The 26,307-nt window shown below is 30.0% G+C and overlaps 1 protein-coding gene across 1 annotated transcript; it reads left to right on the top strand.

Moving 5' to 3' along the window:
• The first annotated feature begins 11,525 nt into the window (after window positions 1-11,525).
• On the top strand, window positions 11,526-25,495 carry LOC107449661 (streptavidin-V2). Its single transcript, XM_016065263.3, has 9 exons — window positions 11,526-11,839; window positions 14,032-14,181; window positions 18,281-18,364; window positions 19,178-19,326; window positions 20,398-20,440; window positions 21,959-22,036; window positions 23,404-23,523; window positions 25,186-25,323; window positions 25,407-25,495. Exons 1-8 carry the CDS (start codon window positions 11,788-11,790, stop codon window positions 25,317-25,319), a joined length of 810 nt encoding a protein of 269 aa, XP_015920749.2. The 5' UTR covers window positions 11,526-11,787; the 3' UTR covers window positions 25,320-25,323; window positions 25,407-25,495.
• The last annotated feature ends 812 nt before the right edge of the window (window positions 25,496-26,307 follow it).

The following is a 26,307-nucleotide window of genomic DNA, read 5'->3' as shown; positions in this document are numbered from 1 at the left end:
ATAAGTGTTTTTAAACGTAAACTAAACAATATGAAAGCCATAAATAAATGTCATTACATTATCTTTGGGAATATTTATTATAAAGATGCAATTTATGAAGCATACAAACTGATGGTAGAATTCCTTTTCATTGGTTATCATCTATTGCACGTTTAACTGATAAAATGTTTAATAACTTAAAAACTTAAACATTTTATCGGTTGAACATTAGTTTTAATTAACCAGAAACAAAAAAAATTGCTTTTCTCCTTTATACCTTACAGTCTTATTCATAAAGTAGGCTGTTTATTTAACTAAATATTTATTTCACTTGCTGTTTTGTTAATTGTTATTTCCTATTACGATTTCCTCTTTTTCATCTCTACTATTTCTTCTGCATTAAAATATTTAAACTGAAAAGGAATTTAGTCTATAAGTTTCACTTCACGAAAAAAAAATAGCAATAAAAAGTGCCTAACTTTCATTCTTTAAGAAGCAAAAATTAACAAAACAAGAATAAAAATTATTGCAAGATATTATCTGAAAGAAACTCTTAAATTAATATATTCTATATGATTTTAAATGCAGAAACATTTAATAATATTAACTGAATAACTAAATAAATTCTAACATGCAATATGTTTACCGCATGTTAAATATAGCCTGCAGGAAAATTTATAAAACCTGTCAGGAGAAGTTCAATAAATGGTTTCAGAATTCAGTAATGATCATTAGACTCTCAAAACTTGATATTTTATCATTCTAAATATAGAATAAAAACAATTTAAAAAATAACATGATAATGAATTTATTCATCCATTTATTAAAATTACTATTCAGGCAATTAGGTATAAAGTATTGTTCACATAACATTATTTTTCACGTATCTCATGTTGCTCATTTAGTTGTGGAACTTGATAATACGTTTCTGAATATGAACTGAGAAATAATTTATCGGTAATAATATGAAATAGTTAATGAAGATATTATGAAGAACATACTAAAAAAACTATTAACCAGGAAATTAATTTTTTTTTAGTATATCAAATGATATTTTGCTCTGTAGTCAATGTAATAGTAATAAAAAATAGCATATGTTATAAAAAATTGGGGAAAATGGAACAAAATACCGATGTTCTTTATTTATAACTTTATTTCGAGTAATATTCCTTACTTACACATCGAAAAACGATTTTTTCTCAACAAAATTGCAATGAATGGTGGGATGCTAGTAATTTTTAACTTGTTTTAAACATACATATTTTTTGTATAGTTAATATTATTATTTTGAAGGATGTTTAATAATTTGTCGTGCTCAATTTTATTGGGCTTTATAGAGGAGCCATAATCATATATGGCAACGTTACTTTTAAAAAGTAACTTTGCATGTANTGAGTTCAAAAAGAAAATTGAAAAACGTAATAACAAAATCCAGCATTTTTTGTTTCTAAAATGTATAAAATAAATGCATAAAACTCGAAAATGAGTGAAAATAACTTGCTAATTAATATTTTAATTCATTTTGCAAAATAATTACATTTCGAAAGTGGTGTCACTGAGTCTACTGCGAGAATTTCTCAGAACGTGCTTAGCCATGCTTAATAAGCGCTCCACGGGAGCACTAGAAGGTACTGCAGTATTATATTTCAAATATAATTTTTTTACGATTGGATATCGAATCAAAATTGATATGCTTTCCATTTCGACATTTTAGCTCATGTATGCCATAAATTTTTCTGTCGCTGGTGATTGGCATGATGTTTTCAGCTTTAGAAAATTTAAAATCCCTGGTTTTTTTTCCTGTTACGTTATGAGTTATAGCAGGGTGTTCAGCTTGAACAATTCTTTCCAATTTTTTTGTAGCTTCCTCCCTAGCTTTTTCTTCCAACCATTTTTCTTAAAATCGTATGCATTCATTATATTTGGTTTACAGAATTTCAAAGCGCACTTTTACCATTCTGAAACTTTTTCTTGAGATGAAAACCACCCGTATTCAAAACCTATGCTTTTCAAGTCATCCTTTATCACAGGCCATTTTCAGAAGATGGATAATGACTGTTCTGGACACACAATTCTGGAGAGCACTCCAGTCTCAATCATAGTTGTAGTAAAAAAAAGATCAAAAGAGTCGTCTTTTCCCTTTCAGGAATGACAATTTTAAAAGGTCAAGGTATTTAAACACGAAGTTTACTGTGAATGCATATATATTGCACATTAATTTTATAAATTAAAAAAACCAAAGCATTTTTTTTTAAATTTAATTAAAAAAAAATTTCTTCAATTTTTTAACTTTTTTTTTTAGAAAGCTTACCGAGTTTCAGAAAAAAGTAAAGATTTCATTCGACATTTCCGTTACAAATACTTGTACTTTTTCCCTAAAAAACTAACGAAAGTACAAGTAAAAGTACTAAATTTAAAAAGTAACGAAGTACAAGTAAAAGTACGTACTTTTTTCTTGTACCGGTGGTACAAGTAGCGAAAGTAAAAGTACTGCCATATATGGCCATAATAGAGCCCTATAACAGAAAAAAAATTAAGTAAAAAGAATAAATCAGAACATATTTTTATTAGGAATGTCAAGACAACTTCGACCCTCTCAAAAGTCTTTAGAACATTATTTCTTAAAATGATCATATACAGTACTTAGTACAAATAATTTCTAATCCCTCCAAACATTTTGTTTTTGAAAGATTTTATTCTAAGGATATTTTGTCTTTTCTTTTATCACCGAAAAATATTTTTAAAAAACATTTCTTGAAAGAGGTACTTAAATACTTACACAGATGACATGTTTTGACCATTTTGTTGATTATCTATGGAATTTGCTTATTTGTAGTTCTCATATGAGTCAATAATGTCGCCAATCGGGTATTTACTAGAAATCCATTTATGATCAACAGAGTTCCACAATTATCCTGTTGTATTTTATTCTTATGCATATACGTAATTTGAAGATTAAAGCATATCTTTTGCTGTCGCTTTAATCATGTTGCATTAAGTTTAAAAACCAAATAGTCATATTAAAAGTATAAATTAAAATTAATGATAAGATTGACTGTTTGAAAGCGCATTTTGAAATGAGATTTAAACTGTTACGAGCCTAAGCAAAGAAAAATAAAAAAATATTTCATTACCATAATGATATATTTTAGTCTGTTGTAATTTTTTTTGTTGAAATTAACTAATATGTCACTTGCAATATATTATTTAGAATATATGAAATTTATCAATATATTACTATGTTTAACGAAAACAGAACAAATAGGAGCAAAAAAGAGAGCCTTTAATTGCTTTATGGAGTTTTTAAATGACCAGTAGTTATGTGGATAGTTTTAAATTAGTATGAACTGAAATTAGAAACTAACCATGAAATCTAAGACTTTATTATATCGTTATTTATTGACAACAATGTTATTTTCAGAAAATATTCAATATTTTCTTAAGCTAAATGCTTTTCTATCAAATATATCTTCGAATGATTTCAGTATCGTGATCTGCAGCAGAATAATCGCCAAGTCATGGCAACTTCCGGGCAGCAACCAGCGAGATACTAAATTAAAAAATTATATAAGGAGACCAACTCAAAGGGCATAACTCGTGGCCACCCCAAGGCAAACATTTACATTTCTTCTTCTTCTTTTTTTAAATTGCAAGCTTAAAATACATTTGACTCCTTTTCGATTATGGCTGGTGTGAGAGATTACGATAGGGAAATATACCTTATCTTCAATAAACTAAAACTATTTCAATAAAAGTTTCTTTTAACACATTAATGAATAGATGTATTGAAAATAATGAATTAGGAATAAATGTACAGAAAATAAATTCGGCTGTTAACCGAAAGTTTAGTGGTTCGAGTAGACCCAAGGGAGCGTAGAAACTTTTCTTAGAACCGTGGTGGCTTAGAGGATAGAGCGTTAGCCTCCCAATAAGGTGAAAAGAGTTCGAGTCCTAGCTATGTCTGGTCGATACGAATTCCGCACTCGGCTTGCACCAACCACAGTGCTGACGTAAAACATCCTCAATGATAATCATCGGTTAGAGTCCCTTTGCTGTCAGGATAACCGTGGGTGATTTTAGTGGTTTTCTTCTCCATGTAACGCGAATACGGGTTAGTTGCATCAAAAAGTCCTCCACGAAGGCAAATTTCTCCCAATACTTGATACAGGAGTTCCTTTGTCTTCTGGATTGGGTTCAAGGCTACGGAGTTGAACATTGGTTATCGTAAACCCTCAGTTGATTCTGCTGTTCAACGACAATTATAAAATAAAGCACATTGGTCGATACGAATTCCGCAGCCGGGTTGCACAGGCCACAATGCTGATGTAAAATATCCTCAGTCGTAGACGGATCATGGGTTAAAGTCCCCTTTCTGTAAGGCTAACCGTGACAGGTTTTCGTGGCTTTTCTCCCCATGTAATGCAAATGCGGGTAAGTTCCATCAAAAAGTCCCCCTTGAAGGCAAATTTCCCTCAATACTTGATCCAGGAATTATCATTATATACAATACATACACAATATTAGAAAGCACACTTTTTTGTGGATATAATCGTGTGAGCTGATGAAGAGATTATATCCCTTTTTTCCCTGGATTATAATTAATGTTTTTTTAAAATAATTTTTAATTTTTTTCCTCGCTTTTTTTNATATATGTATATGTATATATATATATATATATATATATATATATATTTGAATTCAATAGTTTGTGGAAAATAATGCTGCTTTGAAAATTATTAGCATGACGCACATCAGATGCGGATTACTTGAAGGCATATGCGATCATATCCTTGAATAATGCTCATGAAAACTGGAACAATAATTTTAACAAGGAACTAAAAAACTTTAACAACAAATTATCTTTGTTTCTATCTTCTATTTCAACCTTAAATGACGAGGTTTAATTTCTTCATAGATTTAGCGTTTTGTAACTTTCATTTGTAAAAAAAGAAGAGAACAAAGCATTTCATATTGAGATTTATATGGCACTTGTACTTTATTCCATCGCAACCTCAATTTTCGATTCTTTATTAGAAAAATTGCAGGATAATTTTCATTAAAATTAAAAAACAGTNAAGAAGGAAAAATAAGCATTTCATATTGAGATTTATATGGCACTTGTACTTTTTTCCATCGCAACCTCAATTTTCGATTCTTTATTAGAAAAATTGCAGGATAATTTTCATTATTTCGATAATTTTAATGAGTTCAAATTATACTAGTAGATAGATGAAAAAGGATTAAAATGTAATACACATGCAGGTATTAAACTTAGTTTAATGCGCAAAGTATTAAACTTTGTATTTTATGATGATAATTTCAATTCTTTAATTGTAAAGTAGGGGAGGATTTCATTAATTAGATATTTTTCGTGGTCATTTTCAGGTCCCCAAATCACAATAGAAAGCTGGTAAAAAATACATATTTTTTGAAAAACTACACGTATAAGGGTTATTAGACTTGAACTTCTTTCTTCAATGACCTCGAATTTCAATTCAGTTCTGGAAAAGTTGTCGAGGAAATTTTCATTAATTAGACATTTTTAATGAGCATTTTCAGTTCAACGCATTATACCAAAGTGATTAAAAAAGGATTAGGAAAAAAAACTTTTACATCTAGAAATAAAAAAGAATGGAATAAAAAATAATTGAATACATGTAAGTGACATCTTCGTAGATAAATCGTTGCATTGGTAATTCAGAAGGTTTTACGCAGATTTAAATTACATGGTTAGGTATAATCATTTAACTTCTTCTCGAGTTGCAAGTACTCAATTAAATATCTAACAACACGCAATAAATTCCTTTTTTGGTTGTTGAGAGCCAGAAAGCAATCATCATTGAGCTATCTTGAAAATCGTCTGCAATTTCATTTATATCAAAGGCGCTAGCTCTAATCCAATTAGAATATTTCAGTTTTTAAATTTCTGAAATGAAATTTTTTTTAACAGTTTTTAGAATCAGGACAAAAATTACTTTTTATACCAACTGTCCAAATTTCAGGATGATAGATCACACGGTTCTGGAGTTATAAGAGAGAGATATACACTAACTTTTCATTTTATTATTATAGATTTATTTGGCGTTGTGTAGACAACATACTCCCACTCAAATATCCATGAGAGCAGCGTATTTTTTTTTTTAAATATTATATCCATGATAAAAATGTTTTCAGCTGTCAGATGAAAGTGTTCTCGAGATGAGTGGAAATAAGTTAGTTCTCAAGCTAAATAGAATTGCTTAATCTAGAATGCTTACAAGGTCAAGGATAAACAAATCGCATTTTAAAAAAGGTTCATTCAAAAGAATTAAATAAAATGGATGTTAGAAATAGGGCAGCCAAAATAAAAATATATTTACTATTATTTTTTCATTTTTAACTTTTACTTAAATATAAAAATTATATCAATACAAATTTTTTATGATAATAAATTTTCTGGGAATTTGCTTCCTATTTTAAATAAATATTTCAAATATATAAATTCTTTAATTGGCAGCTAATTTCTTAAGTTTATTAAAAATTTTAACATTTAATTTAAACATTATATAGTTTTATGCTTATTATAATTATGTAATTGTAATTCAGCTCAGACAAGAGGTACTGCATCCATTTAAGGCACTCCGTGTGTTTATGTTCAAGTTCAAGTAAAAATATCTGTTGCAATACGCCAAATGCTGATTTTTCGTTGCGCTTTCAATTAAAAAGTATTCGTTTTTAAGTCAGCTCGAGCCTTTTTTATTCGAAAATAATTTGATACAATTAGAGTGAATTCGATTCAAAACATCTGCAGTTTTATTTCCAAGTTCTTCTACTAAACTCAGTTTTAGTTTGATCTATTATTTAAAAAAATATTATTTTGAAAATTATTAAAAGTTCTTTATTTCATTTGTTTAATGATACAAATTTGATAGAAGTTATAAATTTACTCAACTCAACCATTATGCAAGATCAGTAAAAGCTTCTTTTAAAAATTAAAATTAAAGAAACCCGTTTGATACATATTAAAAAACAACTAGTATACTAAATCATTTCTGATGAAATTTAAAAATTGTAAGTTTTAATTATTTTTTTTAAAAAGAAAATATTTTAAGCGAAACAGGAACTTCGATTACAAAAATTCCAATACTTATATCGAGTGAAGGCGCGTAACTTTCTAGTACCAAAATTAACAAAAGCATTCTATATCAAATCTTTATTTTTTTAAAAATTAGATTAAAAAAAAATTTTTTTTTTACAGAATACTTTATTTCTTTATTTATTAAAAATTTTTTATGAAGTATTTTTTATGAGGAAATATCTTTTATGATAAAATATTAATGATGAAATATCTTTTATTTTGAAATATGTAGTATGAATCATGTATTTCAAGTTACTTAATTCAATTTATTTAATTCAATTGCCTAAATTTTTGTATACTATATTTTTTGTTACATTTTTTGTTTCGTTAGCCTAACAACTGAATTTGAAACTGGATGTTTGGTAGAAATAACCAATTTGTGCTCTGCCATTAATTTCATTAACAGATATATATCACAAATAATTTGAGCTATGTTATTAATATGAAATGGCATGCTACAACTAATTTGTAATATGATTTTAATTTAAAATCGTATAACAGAGATGTGTCACAACTAATTTGTTCCTTGATTCCATGATTATAATTTAAAATCGTATAACAGAGATATGCCACAACTAATTTGTTCTTTGATTCTATGATTACAATTTAAAATCGTATAACAGAGATATGTCACAACTAATTTGCTCTTTGATTCTATGATTATAATTTAAACGTATAACAGAGATCTGTCACAAATTATTTGCGCTTAATCATTAATTTAAAATCGTATAACAGAAACTCAAAAACATAGCAGCATCGTCAAAAGGGAAGGTTCTTCAGACTTTTTATTATTTTTTACTTTGAAAAATTAAATAGAAGTTTTAGAAAATTTATGTACAAAATTTAACAAGATAATTTCACTGTTATCACTTCGTAAAAGTGATATTTCAAAAACTACGATTCTTTCGAAAAAATGTGTTACAATACGAATGGAATAATTTTAATGAAATTGCATTTAAATGTTGCTTCCACTTAACGATTGCCGACGCAACTTTCTTAATAATTTGCATAATTGCGAACTAAATTCGTAATAACTATTATTACTTTTTTATAGTTCTGTACTGGCTTACTCTTGAACTTTAATTGAAAATCCTAGAATTAGGTACCTTTAAACTGCTAACAGGAAATAGGAAATAAACATACACCAGGGATTATTTTAGGAGAATTTTGGGTCCGTTAGCAGATATTTTTTAATCAGATTTTTTGCTGATGAAAAAATGCTGATCCTTCACAAAATATTTTCCCGCCAAAACGAACCTTTCACAATATTTCTCGTTTCAGAATCAGAGTAGAGGAGGGCTTTAATTTACTATTTGTAAACTCTTTTGAAGACAGGATTTTTTTCTTCCACACAGAACCAGAATATTATTTTTACCTATTTACAACAACAGGCAAAAAGAACCATATTCTACGGTAAGTTTAGATTCAGAAAATGAGTTGATCAAAAACATCACTTTTTACGAAAACTCTGGATAGACCTGAGTTTTTGATTTTCACAAATTCAAAAAATGATCGATAGATTTTTCGTAAATTCTCAAAGACTGGATATTCCAAAAAGTCTGGAATGAGATCAGTTTATAAAAAATATATATTTGGAACTAACTAAGTGAGCATAACTTGAGACTAACTCAGTGGCCTACAAAATTTTCGAATTACGTCTATACGATTCTGGGCAGCATTTACAATAAACCTAGTCTATATTACATGCACTATATTTTTTATTATAAATGTATTTATAATATTCTCAGGATTGTATTAGGTTTTGCACTATTTTTCAAATAAGGAACTGCGAGTTTGAAAACTGGAATGAAATATAATTCATGTAAGAATGATTTTCTATTATTAGCTTATAAGTTGGAAAATGGATATTATAGTATTAAAAACACATACAGAAGTCTCACGAAACAGCATTTTTTTTCATTTTTGATATTATTCCAGAAATCGTTTTTTATTTTCAAAAATTGATCAAACGAAGTCATTTCGCCTCAGATTTTTTATTAAGTAAGTAAAAATAACAAAAATAAGATTTGCCATTATTTCATAATGTTTCCTTTTTTATGTCGCAGAATCTGTCGTATATCTGACTGTCGTGCATTTTTTTTTTATTCAGTTATTTTTATTATTCAGTTTTCCGAATATCAATTATTCTTTAAATATTCATTTATTTAAGCGCATTTTTCTTCATTGCTAGTTTTCTTTAAATACTGCCAAGTTACAATCTACTGCTTTTCAATTTAACTTTTTATAGCACTAGGTGCCTCCACCCCCTCCTCACGCCAACCCTCGTAATTTATTCTCATTCATCATTGTTTAGATCTTTTCAAACGTCGATATTTCCCACAAAAATACAGAACATTTTGGTTTCAAAATATACAGTAACTTTAGTTTTATGTCAGAACTTTTCGTTAATAAGCGAATCATAACGAAATAGACAATTACCTGGATTTGAAAAATAATCACTAGAACTTGGAGGGAAAAAAAACGTTTAATTTAAAGAACACAGACGTCACGCTTTGTGTTGAACTTTCTGAATCTACTATTGCCATGATTTACTTACCATGACTTGCAGGTATCCAATTATAATGTGAAAGGGAGCATAAGAAAAAAAAAAGGTTGGAAATCTCTGATATACAGGGTTCTCATGGGTCTTAGAAATTTCTAATAGTGGTAGTAAATTTAAATTAATATTAGTAGAAATGTTCCATTTTAAGATGCTAACTTCAGTGTTCAGAAATATGACAGAATTCTCATGTATATATATATATATAGTAGTTGAAAAAGAATAAACAAAGTTNCTAAAGAAATTATAAAAACTAATTTTTTATTTTCAACTTTAATCGCATATAAAAATAAGGCCCAAGTGAACCTTTTAACATTTATGCTTCCAGTTTTAAAAATCAGGAAAATTCAGAGTCAGAGGTTTTTTTCTGGCCATCCTGACTGATATAATACTGGTTTATGTTTATATATATTTAAAATAAATATATATTTTATTATAATATAAATATATATTAAATTAAATATATATTTAAAATAAAAAAATATTAATGATCATTAATGCATTACAATTTACAATGTACGTTTCGTTTTAGTCAATACTTTTGAAGTTTTGAGGAAAATAAACCATTATTGTTGTATTGTTCCTTAATGATTGTTCTTTGTTGATTGTTGTGTGAACTATGTTCATCTGAACACAAATGAAATGCATGACAATTAGAATAATGATTTTCTTTTAACAATTTCGATGAGGAACTCAAATAATTTATTACAAGTATCATTAAATGGGCCATACAATTTATTTATAAAAATATATCATAATATTTTTACATAAAAATATATGACAAATTTTTATAAACATATAAAAGTATATTAGTAATTTTAGGTTATAGAAACCATGACACCAAATTCGTCAGCAAGTAGAACAACGCTGGGTTTGAAACGTTTTCCGATAATACACATAGGTGCATCAAATATGAAAATATCGTCATCATCAAATATGACAATATAGCAATCATCAAATATGACAATATCGAGATCATAAAATATGACAATATCGTGATCATCATATATGACAATTTCTCGATCATCAAATATGACAATATCGTGATCATCAAATATGACAATATCGTGATCATCAAATATGACAATATCTCGATCATTAAATATGACAATATCGTGATGGCGGGTTTAAATTCCGCTGTAACTCAAGATATATTCTTTGTGATGTCCTTCTCTGAATTGTTCAATTTGTCCTTCTACTTGACAAAGGCTTATAAGCCTAAATTGAGCAAACAAGCCTGCAAGTGCATGCAATTCTAAATAAAGCTATAAAGTCAGTGCTGGTTTATCGCGGACCTGTAAGGTCAGTAATTTGTGGCACTTTAACAATATTTTGGCCACTTTGTTTCACATAATTCACATAATCTTTACATTGAAAATATTTTAAATCTAAACCTATTTAAATATAAGCAAAATTTATATTAATTTTAATACAAATATTGGACCATGGACCCGTATAGGTTAGCGGCCCAGCAATTGAGAAACAATGGGTTTTAGGGACTAGTGTTTATATTGAAAACAATTAGAAGACAGTCGCTAACGCATAATCGGCTGGCATCTTTATATTTTCCAGAATCATTTCAGTTTATGTTTACTTAGTTTATAAATTATCACTTTGATCCACCAGTGGTTTTTACGCAAATGGCAGATATATTTCAAAGAGTTTAAAATGAATACAAAATATTTGCTTACAGATAAATTTTTATCTTAAATTGCTGTTAATGTACCGTAAATGAAAAAACCTGTTAGATATCACGCCACGAAGGGTAAAAATTTTACTGCACTTTCACTTTCGAACGGAACTTATTAAAATGAATGACATAAATATCAAATGATATAGGATGTTATTCCAACAGTTTGTAATCAGTTTCCTGAAGAACTAAAAAGAGACATTCTGAGAAGACATCCTAATAGCCTTATGCCCTAAGGTCACCTTTTTTGTTGACAAATTTCCTGTCAAATGAATGAAAGTGAAAGTAATATGGTTTATCATAAGTAACTATTGCCCAACGAAATCGTAATAACTGTTGTTCGAAAAACACCAGCGCCACTTCTTAAATTTCAGTTGGTATAAATAACGTTTTCAGGTTGCTTTCTATAAACTTTTAGTCAAGTGCATCAGAAAAATTACAATGAAATTAATTGGAGCTATTGTTTTCATTCTGAGTGCATCTCAAGCAATTGGTAAGTAATAAATTGATTGCAAGTAAAGTAATTTATTGAGCAAGCTGTAAATAGTAGTTGCATAAATTTATTTGAGAAAGTAGAAAAAGCAAAAAAGGGATTTGTAATATTAGTTTTTTTTTTAAATTTTGTATTTTGTAAGTAATTATCCTAAATATAACGATTTAATGTTTAATTTATTTAGTTTTGCATTACCGCCGTTAGCAAATTGATGTTATGTTTGTTACAGTACATCTCGGTAGCAGAGTTTACGTAGTAAATCAGCCCTATCTTCAAAAATAAAAATTTGTGCGCGATCGCAACGTAGTAAGAAAGACATTACTATTGTAACAATTCAGTTAAATCTAACATACATGTAGTAAAATTTGCAGACATATGGTTTTTAAAATTTATACTAAAAATTATTATGTTTGAATTTAAATTTAATTTTATTCAATGTTACTAAAAATATGGAATAAATCCCCGTACAGTATTGATTGTAATCAAGTAAAAGAAAAAAAATCTTTAATTTTTGTGCCTTTAGGTGTTCTTTTAATTCAGATTTTTAATTTTTTAAAAAATTAAGTTTGGAGATCTTTTAAAAAGGAATTTCAGCAATTTTTCTTAATTTGTTTGTTTGCTTCATAAAATAAAAAATAAAAAAATTAAAATTAATCAGCAAATGCTGTAATAATCTACAGTGCTGCTGCCGTTCTGGAGGGTTCCTGCTGTCGGGCACTTTTTCACGTCATTTTAGCGAGACCATTAGAATTTATTAGAAAAGAAGTTTCAAATGTTCTATTTTCGGCCGATGAAACAAACTTATTGGTGATGCTTTCAACCTTCAAGTTTGTCACCGTAATTGGTTCTATTAAAAATAGGATTAGAGTGGGTAAACTGGGTATTAAATCGAGCTTTTTTTAATAAAGAAGCTTCTTTTTATAAAATCAAACTATTTAGTTTATTTACTGAAAATTTCAATGCATTTTATGTACATTGGATTCATGGAGATTAAATATGAAGCAAAACTTATCAATTTTGTTCGATTGCTTTCTTACAGTAATCCACAAAAAAGAACAAGTTTTTATCTATTCATTTTACTCCAGTGTAGGGTAAAGTAGATATAGTTCTAAAATTAGTATAAATTTCATCAATTTAATCAGTATTAGTTAAATTAAAAGGAAAGTCGGTTAGTGTGGTAACTGATACTTAAACCCTGATATTAACCATTTCGTAGCTACTTGTTGTAGGAATAAAAACTCTAGAGGTCACAAATCAATATTTAAGCAATAAATAAATACAATAAAAACTAACACTAACAGTATTAAAATCTTATCAATCTGGGAAATTTTTCCTCTCCTTTCTGTTTTCTTCAGCAATAAAACTAAAGTTTTTAATCTCATCTTCCTTGTAAATGCTTTGCCAAGTTTTGGTTAAGTTTTTTTTTCAAGCTTAGAGTTTGATGCGAATCTCAGTGTGTATGTTTTTTTACTTCATTTTTGGTAAAATTCGAATACGGCAGAACTTTCTACTATATGCTAACCTGCCTACTTGTTTACTTAAACCTTTGGATGCTGAAATTTTATTAAACAAATTTTCAATAGTTTTGTTTTCAGTGTTTTGTATTAATTTAAGTCAAAGTAGGTAAAAAAATATTACATATAACATTTTAATAATTTATTTCTATGAAATATAGCGTGAAACACTGGAGCCTTTTTCTGCGTTAAAGGTAAAACCCTTCCAAACATGGTACACTTTCAATCGATAATTTTTCAAATTCACACTTATTTGCAGTAATTTAGATCTAAGAAAAACAGTTATCAAAATTTTCTTAACTTACAAAATCAATGGATAAATATTTGAATATGAATGATAATTTTTTAAATAATTTTTTTTAATGTTATATTTTAATACAAATGTAATTCCGATAATCTAACAGATTTTTCAGTAATTATTAGACTTTTTTTATAATTCAAAATACACCAAAATATGTTTTTACTTGTATTTAAAGAGTCATAAAAATAAGTAGACACAGGTGTCCTATCTGCATCAAAGGGTTAACTGAAACACAATCGATTTGTCATTTGAAAACATTGATTAAATTCCCTCTAAACTAATTTTGTTACAAACTGCATCAGTATTGCATTGCATTAATTTTGTTCTATTGATTAAATTTTAAAAACATTTTATTGAAAACTTGTTTTATTTTTCAGCATTGTGCACTGATTTGACAGGGACATGGAGAAATCAATTAAATTCAAATATGACTATAGAGAGTGTCACTGGTGATGTTTTCACAGGAACTTACCATACTGCTGTTGAAAGCACTCAAGGAGCTGCCAGATTATCTTCAAAAATTTCGGGTAAGTACAGGGAACCTTCAAATTTGAAAAAAAGTGACCAAAATTTCGATTTTGAGATTTTTATTATTTCAAAAAATAGACGTTATAAGCTTTCAAACAAAACAAAAAAAAATTGGAAATCGAACCATTTTTTACTGAGTTATGAGGATTTTATTTGGCCACGCCCCCTTGTTTACATTCAGAAAACAGAAGTCGGTAGCTTGAAGCAGCCGATTTACTTGAAGCAGCCTAAAAGAGCTTTATATTATTCAAAATACAAGAAAATTAGTGATGATCAAAATTATGTAAGATCAGAAGGAGCCTCCTATTGTGCGGGAGGATTTTAAGAAAATTTTCTATATTTGACTCGCACACAATTAGTTTTTACATTTATAATTGAATCAATGTTTCATTTTTCGTTTGATATATCATTCATATTTTTTAAAATAAATTAATTTCATGCTTACTAACTTATTTTACTTTAGTGATTACTTTACTTTATTTTACTTACTATTTTACTTTAGTTTTTACTTTAGTGAATTTATTTGCATTAAATTTTGAATAAGTAAATATGCTTGTTGAGTACGTTTGTGTATTTCTTTTCATAGGCGCATATTAAGTTGGATTTTCATCCCTTTTAACATAATAATGGAGATAAAAGTACAGATAAATGCTTAATTAGTCATTTTTTTAGATATTATACACAGCTAATAGTGTTATTTTAAATACATTTAAAAAAATGCTATTTTCTCAAAATGAAATTTTGACGAATTTATGTGTATTCGAAATGCTCCATGAGTCTCAATTTTTTTTTTTTTTGGTTGAAACTTGTTTTATGTGTACTATGTATGTATGCAATTAAAACTTACCATGTTTTGTTACCAAGAACTTTGATAAAATTTGTTTATAGTAAAAAAAGTTTAAGATTTTTGAAATTTTTCCTGAAATTTTCATGAAATACATAAAAAATGTGTTTTTTGAGCTAGAGCAATGTAATTGGCCACTGAATGATGGTAACTTTTATTTGGAAATCAAAAACGAGTCATATAAAAAAAAAGTATGATTTTGCGGTGAATTTTAAGCCGCGTGGAGTGTTTTGACTTTATCGGATTTTATGCTATTTTAAAATTTTAAAAGTTCAATAACTTTAAAAATTATTAATCAAATTACATGAAATTTTGTATATAGCTTTTTAAAGATATTATAAGTAAATACTGTGAGTTTCATAAATGTAGCATAAAAACTCTGAAAGTTGGCTATATGAATAGCTATATGAATAATTTAGAAGAAGGGACAAAAAGCGTGCGCCTGCTGGAGCTCACAAAACTTTCATTAAACTAGACTTATATCATGTCATTTACACAAATATTCGGGGATATTTTATCTACAGCTTTCACTTTTCCATCATTGCTGATGGCTTCAATCCACTTAACTTTAAAAACGCAACATTATTCAGGAATTAACAGTATATATAGAATGTCCAAAAAAAAAAAAAAAAACTCAATCACCATACAATCTATGGTATGAAAGCAAATCGTAGCGTCCAGGAGGGTGCGGAGTTTTCTTTTGGGTCTGTGCTATTAATTTTGTGTCTGAACTTTTTCTTTTGGAGTCATAGGAAGAGCCTCATCTACGATAATGAGGCGTACCGGGTTCTAATTCCAACGATGGCTGATCGATACGAATACAGCACCAGGCTCTCACCGATCACAGTGCTAACTTAAAATATCCTCAGTGGTAGACGGATCATGGGTTAGTCCCCTTGCTGTCGAGCTAAGCATGGGATGCTTTCATGGTTTTCCTCTCCATGAAACGCAAATGCGGGTTAGTTCCATCATAAAGTCCTCCACGAAGATAATCAAACCTCAATACTTGAACCTCAATACTTGACTCAAAAGTTCTCTTGTCTTCTGGATTGGGCTCAAAATTACTAGGCTGAGAAGTTGATCTACGAATGTGTGAAGCCTGCGTTAATGTTGGCGGTCGCAATTTTAAGCAGTTCCTGTGATGGTGAACTTTGTTGTTTAATTGCATTTTTTTGATTAATGTTTTCCTTGATTTTATCGATTTATTTTCATTCCATCTCTGACTGTCGTGTTTCCCATCATTTCACGAAAAAAGTATTTTTCGAGCTATAACGTCTTACGACTTTACCATGGATTGTATGATGATTTGTGCCTATCTAGTGGCCTTCCATCAACCCGAAACGTATGCACCATGAGTTTTTTGGACATCCTGTATATGAAATAATTCGTTAGGACATTTATGCGGAGACAGTGTTGTTTGCCACTCTAGTTTTAAAATATCGCAGGTTTATCATTTCAGAGATAAATATCTAATTAATCATAACAGCGAAGACCCAGGTAACAGTGATAACTTCATTCTAAAATTTATCAGTGCTTCGTTTTATTCTTTTATTTTAATAAAATTAATTCAATTTCAAAGTAGGTATCTTTATTATTAAGGGCTTATAATATAATTTTAAACTCATTATCAATTCTTATATCTGAAATCGGGAGAAGATTTATAAAAATTGTACGAGGTATAAATTTAAATATTCTACAATAATCTATACATATAATAAAATAAAAATATAGTGTGTGTGTTTCTGTGTCAGTTCCAGATTGCAGATCCAGATAAAATTACGAAATTCTACAAAAAGCTAAATGAGTACAATTATAAACGAATAACGAAGTCTGATTTTCAAATTTGGTTAGATTTTTAAATTCAACAACATTTAAAAAATGAATGTTTTCATTGGCTTTAAATTAAACTAGAGACTATTCAGTTTTAATAAATATTTTAAAGACATCATTGTTTGCTAGCTTATAGTTCGAATAAAAAAATTTGTTTATTGAGTTAAAAATGTGCTTATAATCTAATTAAAATTCGTTTGTTTATTGAAATACTTCATTATTTTTTATTTGTTATGCCAGATTACTCTGTGATCAACGTGATCGCGATAGCATGGGTGGATTACAATACAAATTAGTATTTCTAATGTAATTTGAAATCATGTGTTTATTTTGTTTGCGGACATGTTCTTAAAACATACTATTATAAAACTAAGCAATTTAAAATCAACGGAATTTGAAATTCAAAAAAATTCTCTATACTGAAAAGCTAGATTAAGGAGAAATGGTATTAATTCGTATGAAGATAAATGTAAAAAAAAGCCGATATTACTACGATAATTTTGGTAATAGTTACTGACTGCAGTAAAGTAATTAAGTTATGCACAAAAGGCAAAATTAATTAAGAAATGGTATACTTATTCGTTTACGAGATTGACGATTTTAACGATTTTTTTTTTTAACAATCTATTATTGACGTCAATGATGCTTAACTGGATAGCCTGGTCAGTGGGGTGCCGGGCCCATGTCCAAGAGTTCATGGGTTCGGTCTCCGCCGGTCAAAGACTCCCCGTGTAGTAAATGGTGACTGATGCACGTTAAATCTGTCGAGTTTCAAAGTCCTCCATATTCCCATAACAAATCAATATCTCTGGGGGTACCGATCCAGGAGTTTCCTTGTCTTCTGGATTGGTTCAAAATTACAAGGTTATGGCGTTGAACATTAGTAGTCGTAAACCCAAAAATTGGGTCGGTTGTTCAACGGCGGTCATAAAATAAAATAAAAAATAATGCTTAACTAATTTTGGTAATAGGTACTAATATAAATAAAATAAAAACTATAAAAATAAGCTATAAGAAATAAAAAATAAGCTACTTAAAAGCAAAATTAATGGAGAAAATGTACTCTTTACAGGGAAGATGTAAGAAGTCTTCTTACTATTATTGACATCAATGATGCATAAATTTTGTAATAAGCACTACTCGCTTGTTTTAAATATTGAAGATAAATGTAGTAAAAAATTTCTTTCTACGAAGAAAATATTTAAATCTATTTCCCCTCACATGTTTAATAAAATAGCAAAGAAATTTAAAAAATAAACCCCTAGCAAAATTTGAACTTTTCTATGCATTTAAATCTAAAAACAATTTTTATCAAATTGTTGTATTTTTATTTTTTAAAATAAAATAATTGTAATCATAAACTTCATGAATTATTTTCCTTTTATGACGATTATAGGAAAAAAAAACTAACATGACTTTTACAGGTATGATAAAAACAGTTGAAAATGGAAAACTTGTTGGATTTAACGTACTTTGGAACAAAGGAGCTTCTTTGACAGCGTGGGTCGGTAAGTAAGATTATTATTATTTTTTCTAATTCTATATGCATTCCAGATTTAAAGTTAATCGCAAAATAAGTGCTTGTTATATTATTACATCTCCTTCACTAGTTTAAAAAACAAGAAGCATGTATATTACCATATAATGAATAATTGGTTTTTGGAAACTCAGTTCGATTTTAAATCCCGAATACGGTTGATTTGATTGTATTTTGTGCAAAGGAGGGAGTAAAATAATTAAAAACAATGTTATTTGTGGTTGAAGCAGAAAGGCAGATCTAAAAAAAGGAATAATAAGAAGAAAAAAAAACTTATTTAAGTTCAATTTGTCAAATAAGCTGTTTTTTGATAGTTTTAACCCTTCTATTGCTTTATTGACCTCGATAATGGGCTATCGTATTGTTTTTTATACATTTCAATATTAGTTTGCGATCACTAATTTGTGTGTTTTTTTACTTCATTATTTTCCATCGATAAATTCTGGATTGTATTTGAAATTACAAGGCTGCGGAGTTGAACATTAGTAGTCGTAAACTCAAAATTGATTCTGCTGTTCAACGACGGTTATAAAATAAAATAAAAATAAAAGAAGCTTTAATGCTTTTGAATTTGCTTTCCATATTGACGAATCGTATGTTTTCTTTAAAGTTTTTCTTAATAACTTGTTTAAATGCTAGCTAGCGAATTAACTCAATTTTGGCAATCCTTATAAACATACATATTATGGGCTGGCATTGCGGAATAACCTATCTAAATATAATGATTTATTTTAGATATTTTGCAATGGATTTTGTCATAAAAATGATCGAATTGTAATTTCAGGAGAGTGTATTGTTTGTGGTGGAAGGGAAAAAATCTTCACAACATGGGTTTTGCGTTCTTATCAACCAGTTAAAAAAAGATGGATGACTACCAGAATCAACCAGGATACATTTTGGAGATTAGAGAGTGCAGTAGAAGAGGCAAATCAAGTAAGCATTAATTAATATACTATACAGGGTGTCCAAAAAGAATGGAAACGGTTGAAATTTTTCAAGAAATGAGTCTTGGCTAAAATATCTTAAAATACTCGTGTTAAATACTTTCAAAAGATGCATGTTTAGCGATACCAAATTAAAATCTAGTTTTCCTCAATTCCTGGGACGCCTAGAGGGGATCGAATGTGGAAATTCGCCCTCCTTTCCCCATATTCGTTAGTCGAAATTTAAAGTGCGTATTCTTTTATTTATTTGTTGAGATTTAGATGATTTCTTTTGTTCATGCATAAATAGGAAACAGTTATAAAACATTACTAATTTAATCGGCAGTTATATTTATTTAGCTGTCAATATACTGGCAAAAAACGTGTTTCAAAACTCATTAAGATTTTATTTAAATACATTAAATCTATACATTTGATATGTAGGTTAACTTTAACCTTATTGAAAAATTGTGTCATCAATCACAATAAAGAAAAATTAACTCAAAAATCAAGAAATTTTTTTTAAAAAAAAGAACATTTAATGTCATTTTTACGACATTTTCCCTCTTTTTCTCTGAAACTGACTGAGTGAGTCGCAAGCTATTTGTCTAAAACGATAAAACTAATTTAGCAAATCATAGTTTTATAAATATTTTTAATTCTAAATTTATTTATCTTATTACTCACAGTAAAAACAAAATTAAAAAATAATCAGGGAAAATTAAAAAAAAAAACGCACTGTCATTTTTAGGACGTTTTTCTTTTCCCTTTTATCTCTGAAAAGTGCGCGAATCACAATCTTTTTGTATAAAACGAAAAAATAAATATACCAAACGATAATCTCCTAAATATTTTTGGTTACAAATTTAATGGTAACAGAAATTTTCTCGCTATTAGAACAAATTAAAAATATAATTTATTTGAGAAACTATGCAATTTTTACATCAAGATTAAAAATTTGAATCTCCATTCTCGAATTAGGTAAAATCAAGTACATGCGTAAATGAAACAAAAAATGAGTGTTATTTGTGTTCGAGTTCAAAATCAGCTTTCTATTATCATTAATTATTTCCTTTCATAGGTTCTTCAAAGCTCTGTGAGAGACGGTTCTGTATCATCTTCAGGTAATTATTGTTCTGAATTAACGTTCTTTAATCTTAGTGTTTAACATTAAACATGCTATAATAGGTCAAAAGACCGGTCATTGTATATTGCATTTTATTGTAAAAAGTGAGTATGTTCAGTGTTGGTATGTTTAGTGTTAACTAAACTTATCGAAAACAGTAAGTAGTAAACCATTAAGAAGAGCCAAAATAAAGGCAATAAGTTTGCGTTACTTTTGTAACTTTATTAAATTATGCAGCTTTTATGTGTAGTGTTCCATAAATTTCTTCAAGTTTTAGTTTTAAGATATAATTTTACAAGTGTAATTTTCAATCGTACGATTTACGTTAACATTATGCTGATAAATATTTTATTTTGGATTTAGCTGAAAAGGCAATGTTAAAGAAATAGACATAGCTTCATACAAGTATTTGAAAAACAAGAATGGATATAAGTGAAAAGCGCGTACAATTAAACGAACAAAGCTTAATGCTTACGTTTGCAAAAAATACTCGACAGCTTTGCCCAGGGGAAGAGTGTTCGCATTCCAGAGAGGTTACCCAGGTTCAAGTTACAACGGTGGCTGGTTTATACGAATTCTGCTCAACCACATTGGTGACGTAAAATATCCTCAGTGGTAGATGGATCATGAGTTAGAATCCTCTCCTCGTGGGCTGATCTTGGAGAGTTTTCATGGTTTTTCTCTCCATGTAAAGCAAATGTGGGTTAGTTTCATCAAAAAATCTTCCTTGACAACTTGTTTGTCCCAATGCTTGATCCAAGAGTTCCCCTTTCCATATTACGAGGCAACTCCGTGGAATTGTAATTTGTGTTCAAAATTACAAGGCCACGGACTTGAAGATTGATAGTCGCCAACTTACAATTGTGTTAACTGTTCAACGGTGGTTAGTAAATAAAACGTTAAACAGGGAACCAAATTTGTAACACCTACGTAACTTTTGAAGAAATTCGCATATAAGATCGATTTTGCTTAATTTATTATTAAAAAATTACGAATAATCGCAATTCACTAATAAATATATAGCACAGATATACAATATTACAAATAAAAATATAATACTCATAACAGTAGTAAATAAAATCTTAAATTAAATGCGATTTCCATTTCCTTAAATAACTCAATTTTCTTTAGAGCTCATTTTGAGCCATGTCCATTTTTCAAGCGAAAATATCAAGCTAGACCTCTTTTCTTAAAAGCGCATTCTAACAATATTATTTTTTTTAAAATACGTATTTCAAGATTGACCTTTTTCTTCAATGCGTCCTTTGAGTTTAGTCCAAAATAATAAGTTCACCAATGACGACAACATGTACACGACTCAGTAAATTCAAATAAAAAGGCACTATTTATAGGCAGAGCTAATGCATTTAAAATCTTTCATTGTTAAATGAACTCCAACATGATTTTTTTTTTGGCTTTCATTTAACTTACGGTTTAAATGAAAAAAATTCAGTTTTTATACTAAAATTTTATGCAATTTTCAATAATTTCAATAAATTGAGACTTCTGTTTTCAGGACTTCAAGGAAAGTGGAGATCTAACTCTGGAGATTCTTTCGACATTACTGAGGTTCAAGAGCAGGGCACTTGGAAAGGTAAATAATATGAAAAGAAAGTTTGTTTCTTACCTTAATTATGTAAGATGTAATGTTTCTTACATTACATTGGTTTCTTATTTCTCAAACAGTAATTTTCTAAGTGATCGACGCATTAAATAATATTTGAAGCCCAAATTTCCTGCAGACTTTAATCATAGCCAAAAATTATTTGCAAACTAAAATTTAAAAATGATTGTAAAAACGCAACTGCTATTGTTTGTTATATAGTAAGCAAAATAAGAAATAGACCACCCTGAATAACTCTTGATCCTATAATCTGATCTTCACGTTCTAGAACGGACTCAATAGTAATGGTTCGAAAGAGTGAGTCTCAGATATGCTAATTTATTAGTATAGACGATATTTTAAGATACAAAATCAGCCAACCGGCCTGTGTAGGGGGCAGGGAACTGTCCTTGCATCAGAAAGGTTCTGGGTTCGAATCCCGGGCAAGGCGTGGATGTTCTTTCCTTCTCCATACTATCTGTTCTCACTGTGGGAGCGACGTTGACCCACTTAATATGGTACCCCTGAAAGAGAGGCAAGCAAAAATCGCCCTGTATATGCCTGAACTGACGGATGTTAACACAGGTGGGCATTGGAAAAAAAAATACAAAATCAAACACAAAAACGCACTTACTCTGAATAAACATAACTTATTTTTCGATGGCTTCAGATTTCTGACTAACGAAATATAATGGGTAGCTGAAATCTGGGAAATATGCTCCCAATAGTTTAGTAAAGAGAGCGCTCTAATGTTTGGACCCCTTAATGTTATTTTTACTTTTTGCAACCATTATATCAAGTCATTCGCCGGCCTGGTGGCCGAGCGGTTAGCGTGCCTGACTGCGAAGCCATAGGCTGCGGGTTCGGATCCCGCTCTGGGCATGGATGTTTCTCTCTCTCTCTCTGTGCTGTCCTCTGTTGTGTGTGTGTATGATGTGTGAATGTGGCCCCCCCCTATAAACGGGTTTGTGGCAGTGTGGCGTGGGCAATGTTGCTCGCCTCCGCGACTTTGGTTCACAGGTGCCCACTGGGTAACGCGAAATGAGCAACAATTCTGGCATAGTATAGGCAAAGATTCAAATTCAGTGCCTGCCATTGGGAAAAAAAATATCAAGTCATTCACGGTGGTTCAATTTTTTTTCTGCACTCTATACATAAAACTGTTTGCTTTGCTTTCTTTAAACTATGAATTTTTTTTCTCGGGAGTATAACCTCCGAACAAATTCAAATATGATCAAATTTGGTGCCATTTCGACTGTTTGACGTCACAAATGCCTCTGATTAGGCTCCGTTTATTATTTGTAGTACTTCATTTTTCTTGTGTTTGTAAAAATAAAATAACTCTCTTTATTTATTAGGCACGCACAATGGGGATGGACAAAATGGAGTGGTGGCAGCTGGAAGATTCGATGGCAACCAAACATATACAGCTCTTGGTTTCATTGCTGCATCATCCAACAAAATTAGAGGTTGGACTGGTGAGTATTTCAGTTCTAAACAATTATCATAAGACTTGATTTCCATATACTGACTTGAAGTATTGCATGTAGCAGCTGTAGATCTAGTGTAATTCAAAGTCTACTCATATAACAAAGGCCCACTTTGGCTTTTGATATTAACATAAATATTTAAACTAATTTTAAATGAAAAATGTTGATTTTATGGAACAATTATTTGTTTATCCATATTAGATCGTCTAAAGATTTAATCAAACGAGCATTTTGCTCTTAGAAAGCATCACATTTTTGGATTAAAACAAAACTTTATTATTTACCTGCACGGCGCCACACTGCAAAAAACGTTCTGCCGGTCTAGGGTTGCATTATTTTTTATGTCGACTTGGCGATGATTTTATTCGCCACAATTTTTCTTGTATTTTTGTTCTGCAATGTGCAGTGCGCAAAATAAAAAACGGATCACGATGAATAATTTATAATCTATGATCAGATCTTTATGTTCTAAGACTCAATCTTAATGGTTCAAGAAGGCGATCTGAAATATGCTAATTAATTACTGTAGACGATATTTTAAGTTCACAGACCAGATACAAAAACTTATTTTCTCTGAATAAATATAGCCCTGCTTTTTTCCCAGTCTGATTCGTATTTTTGACCTCAAAAATGAAGGAGGTATCTGCAATCTGAGAAATATAGTCACAATAGTTAGGTCAGGAGAGGGGTCCAAAGTTCCGACCTTTTTATGGTTAACTTAATTTTTTGGGTATTTCTCATATCTCGAGAAATTCTTCAGTGAATTGAAAATTTCTGTCAAGAGAAATTTCTGCCTCGATCAAGATATTGATTACGCGCTAATCTTGGCAAACTAAATGATTGTTCTGGAAATTTCGAGTTTCAAAGCAGTAGGACCAATATTTTATTTTATAATCGTCGTTAATCGTTTATAATCGTCAGGTTTACGATTACTAATATTCACCTACGTAGCCTTGAAAGTTTGAAGCTAATCCAGAAGAGAAAGAAACTCCTGGATCAAGTATTGGGAGAAATTTGCCAACGTGGAGGATTTTTTGATGGAACTAATCCTCTTTTGCGCTACATGGAGAGGAAGACCACGAGAACCTCCCACGTTTGCCTAAAGACAAGAGGCCTCTAACCCACGATCCGACTACAACTGAAGATATTTCACGTCAGCACTGTGGTCAGTGCAAGCTGGATTTGGAATTCCTACCGACCAGCCATTGCTGGGATTCGAACACGGTTCCTCTCATTGGAATGCGAACGCTTTATCCCCTGAGCCATCACTGCTCTAAGACCAACAACTAAAAAGTTGTGCGAGTTTTCTTCTACAGTTGTGTTGAAGGTTTCGGGGCATCGTCACTTAGCCTATATAAATAAAAGTGTGCCTCGCAGAGTAGAGATTATTAATCTGCTTGTGTCAGGCAACAGTGTTCTGGTCTGCGAGTTTCTAGTGAGTTCATTGAACTGTCTGCGGCTTCAAAGCCAGTGTTTTGTGTTCTACACTGTCATTCGAGACAAAAATAACTGTATTTTCTGAAAGATCGGAGTACTGTTTAATACATCTCCAATCAAAACGAACCTCTGTGTGAAACAATATCAAAGTAATGTTGAACTTTTAGAAGAAAAATTTTCAAAAGTTACATCAGTTTTATTTTAATGTTTCAGGCCACATTGATGATCCTCAATCAACAGTTACGAAGGTCTTAGAAACTTCTTGGCTGGAGCACACTTTCAACCAAAACTGTAATAATCCGAGAAAATTTGTTAACTTTGGTATTGACAACTATTCCAGGTCTTAAACTCGTAAGTACCCAACAGATTGTTTTTTAAAAATTGTATTTTTCTTTCTTGTGAGTGTTCATTAATATAAATACATTTAATTTCAGGTTAAGCAGGTGATTTGTTTGATATTTGAAATTGTCACTATTACTGCAAAAACTTGTATGTTTTTTGAATAAAATACATTTTTTTCATAGTTTTGTAAAGTTTATTTTCGTAAGTTTTTGTAATTTTTACACTGCTCTGATAATTAGACTATAATTTGCAACCGCAATAAACTTTCAGGCGATTATTTGTTGAGTCTTTAACCTTAAAAATCATTTTAGTTTCATGACTTCCATTTTCAAATTTGCTGACCAGTTTCACGAAACGTATTCAACATTTCAATTTTACCACTTAAGAATTTGATTCAGTTATCAAAAGGTTAAAATTGGAAAATGAATTTCTTTCGTCCTTAGTTCAAGATCTAACTAAAAAATTAGTAGTAAAATTTCCACACAATTAATTTTTGAGAACTCATTCCTTTACCTTTCTAATATAATATTCTAAGAACAGAAATCCTTCGCAGAGATTATTTAACAGAAATCATTTTTTTAAAAAACTAATTAAAGCTGTGAGTATTATATGGTGCCCCTGAAAAAGCTGGGAGCAGAATTTGTATCAATTCGCTGTAATTCGAATCTGGGAGATCTCATTAGGTAGATAAAGCTTTATCCCTGAGCCATCGCGGCTCTAGTTCTTGTTATTGTTCATTTACGTCGCACTAGAGCTGCACAATGGGCTATTGGCGACGGTCTGGGAAACATCCCGGAGGATGATCCGAAGACATGCCATCACAATTTTGATCCTCTGCAGAGGGGATGGCACCCCCGCTTCGGTAGCCCGACGACCTGCACGCGAAGTCGAGCACTTTACGGTAGAACAGTTTAACGAGGACCCATACCGCACACCCTCGGTCCCTACGCAGGCTAATCCAAGTGGTCACCCACCCGCACACTGACCGTAGCC

Source organism: Parasteatoda tepidariorum, chromosome 6 (assembly GCF_043381705.1).
Source record: "Parasteatoda tepidariorum isolate YZ-2023 chromosome 6, CAS_Ptep_4.0, whole genome shotgun sequence".
In the NCBI taxonomy this organism is placed as follows: domain Eukaryota; kingdom Metazoa; phylum Arthropoda; class Arachnida; order Araneae; family Theridiidae; genus Parasteatoda; species Parasteatoda tepidariorum.
Note: the sequence above shows the minus strand (reverse complement) of the source record. Positions and strands in the feature narration are given on the sequence as shown.

Excerpts from the sequence above, each read along its gene's own strand:
- LOC107449661 (XM_016065263.3), top strand. The coding sequence starts at position 11,788 with ATGAAATTAATTGGAGCTATTGTTTTCATTCTGAGTGCATCTCAAGCA. Across the intron at positions 14,182-18,280 it reads ATTATCTTCAAAAATTTCGG|GTATGATAAAAACAGTTGAA; the intron begins GTAAGTACAGGG and ends TGACTTTTACAG. Across the intron at positions 20,441-21,958 it reads CGGTTCTGTATCATCTTCAG|GACTTCAAGGAAAGTGGAGA; the intron begins GTAATTATTGTT and ends TTCTGTTTTCAG.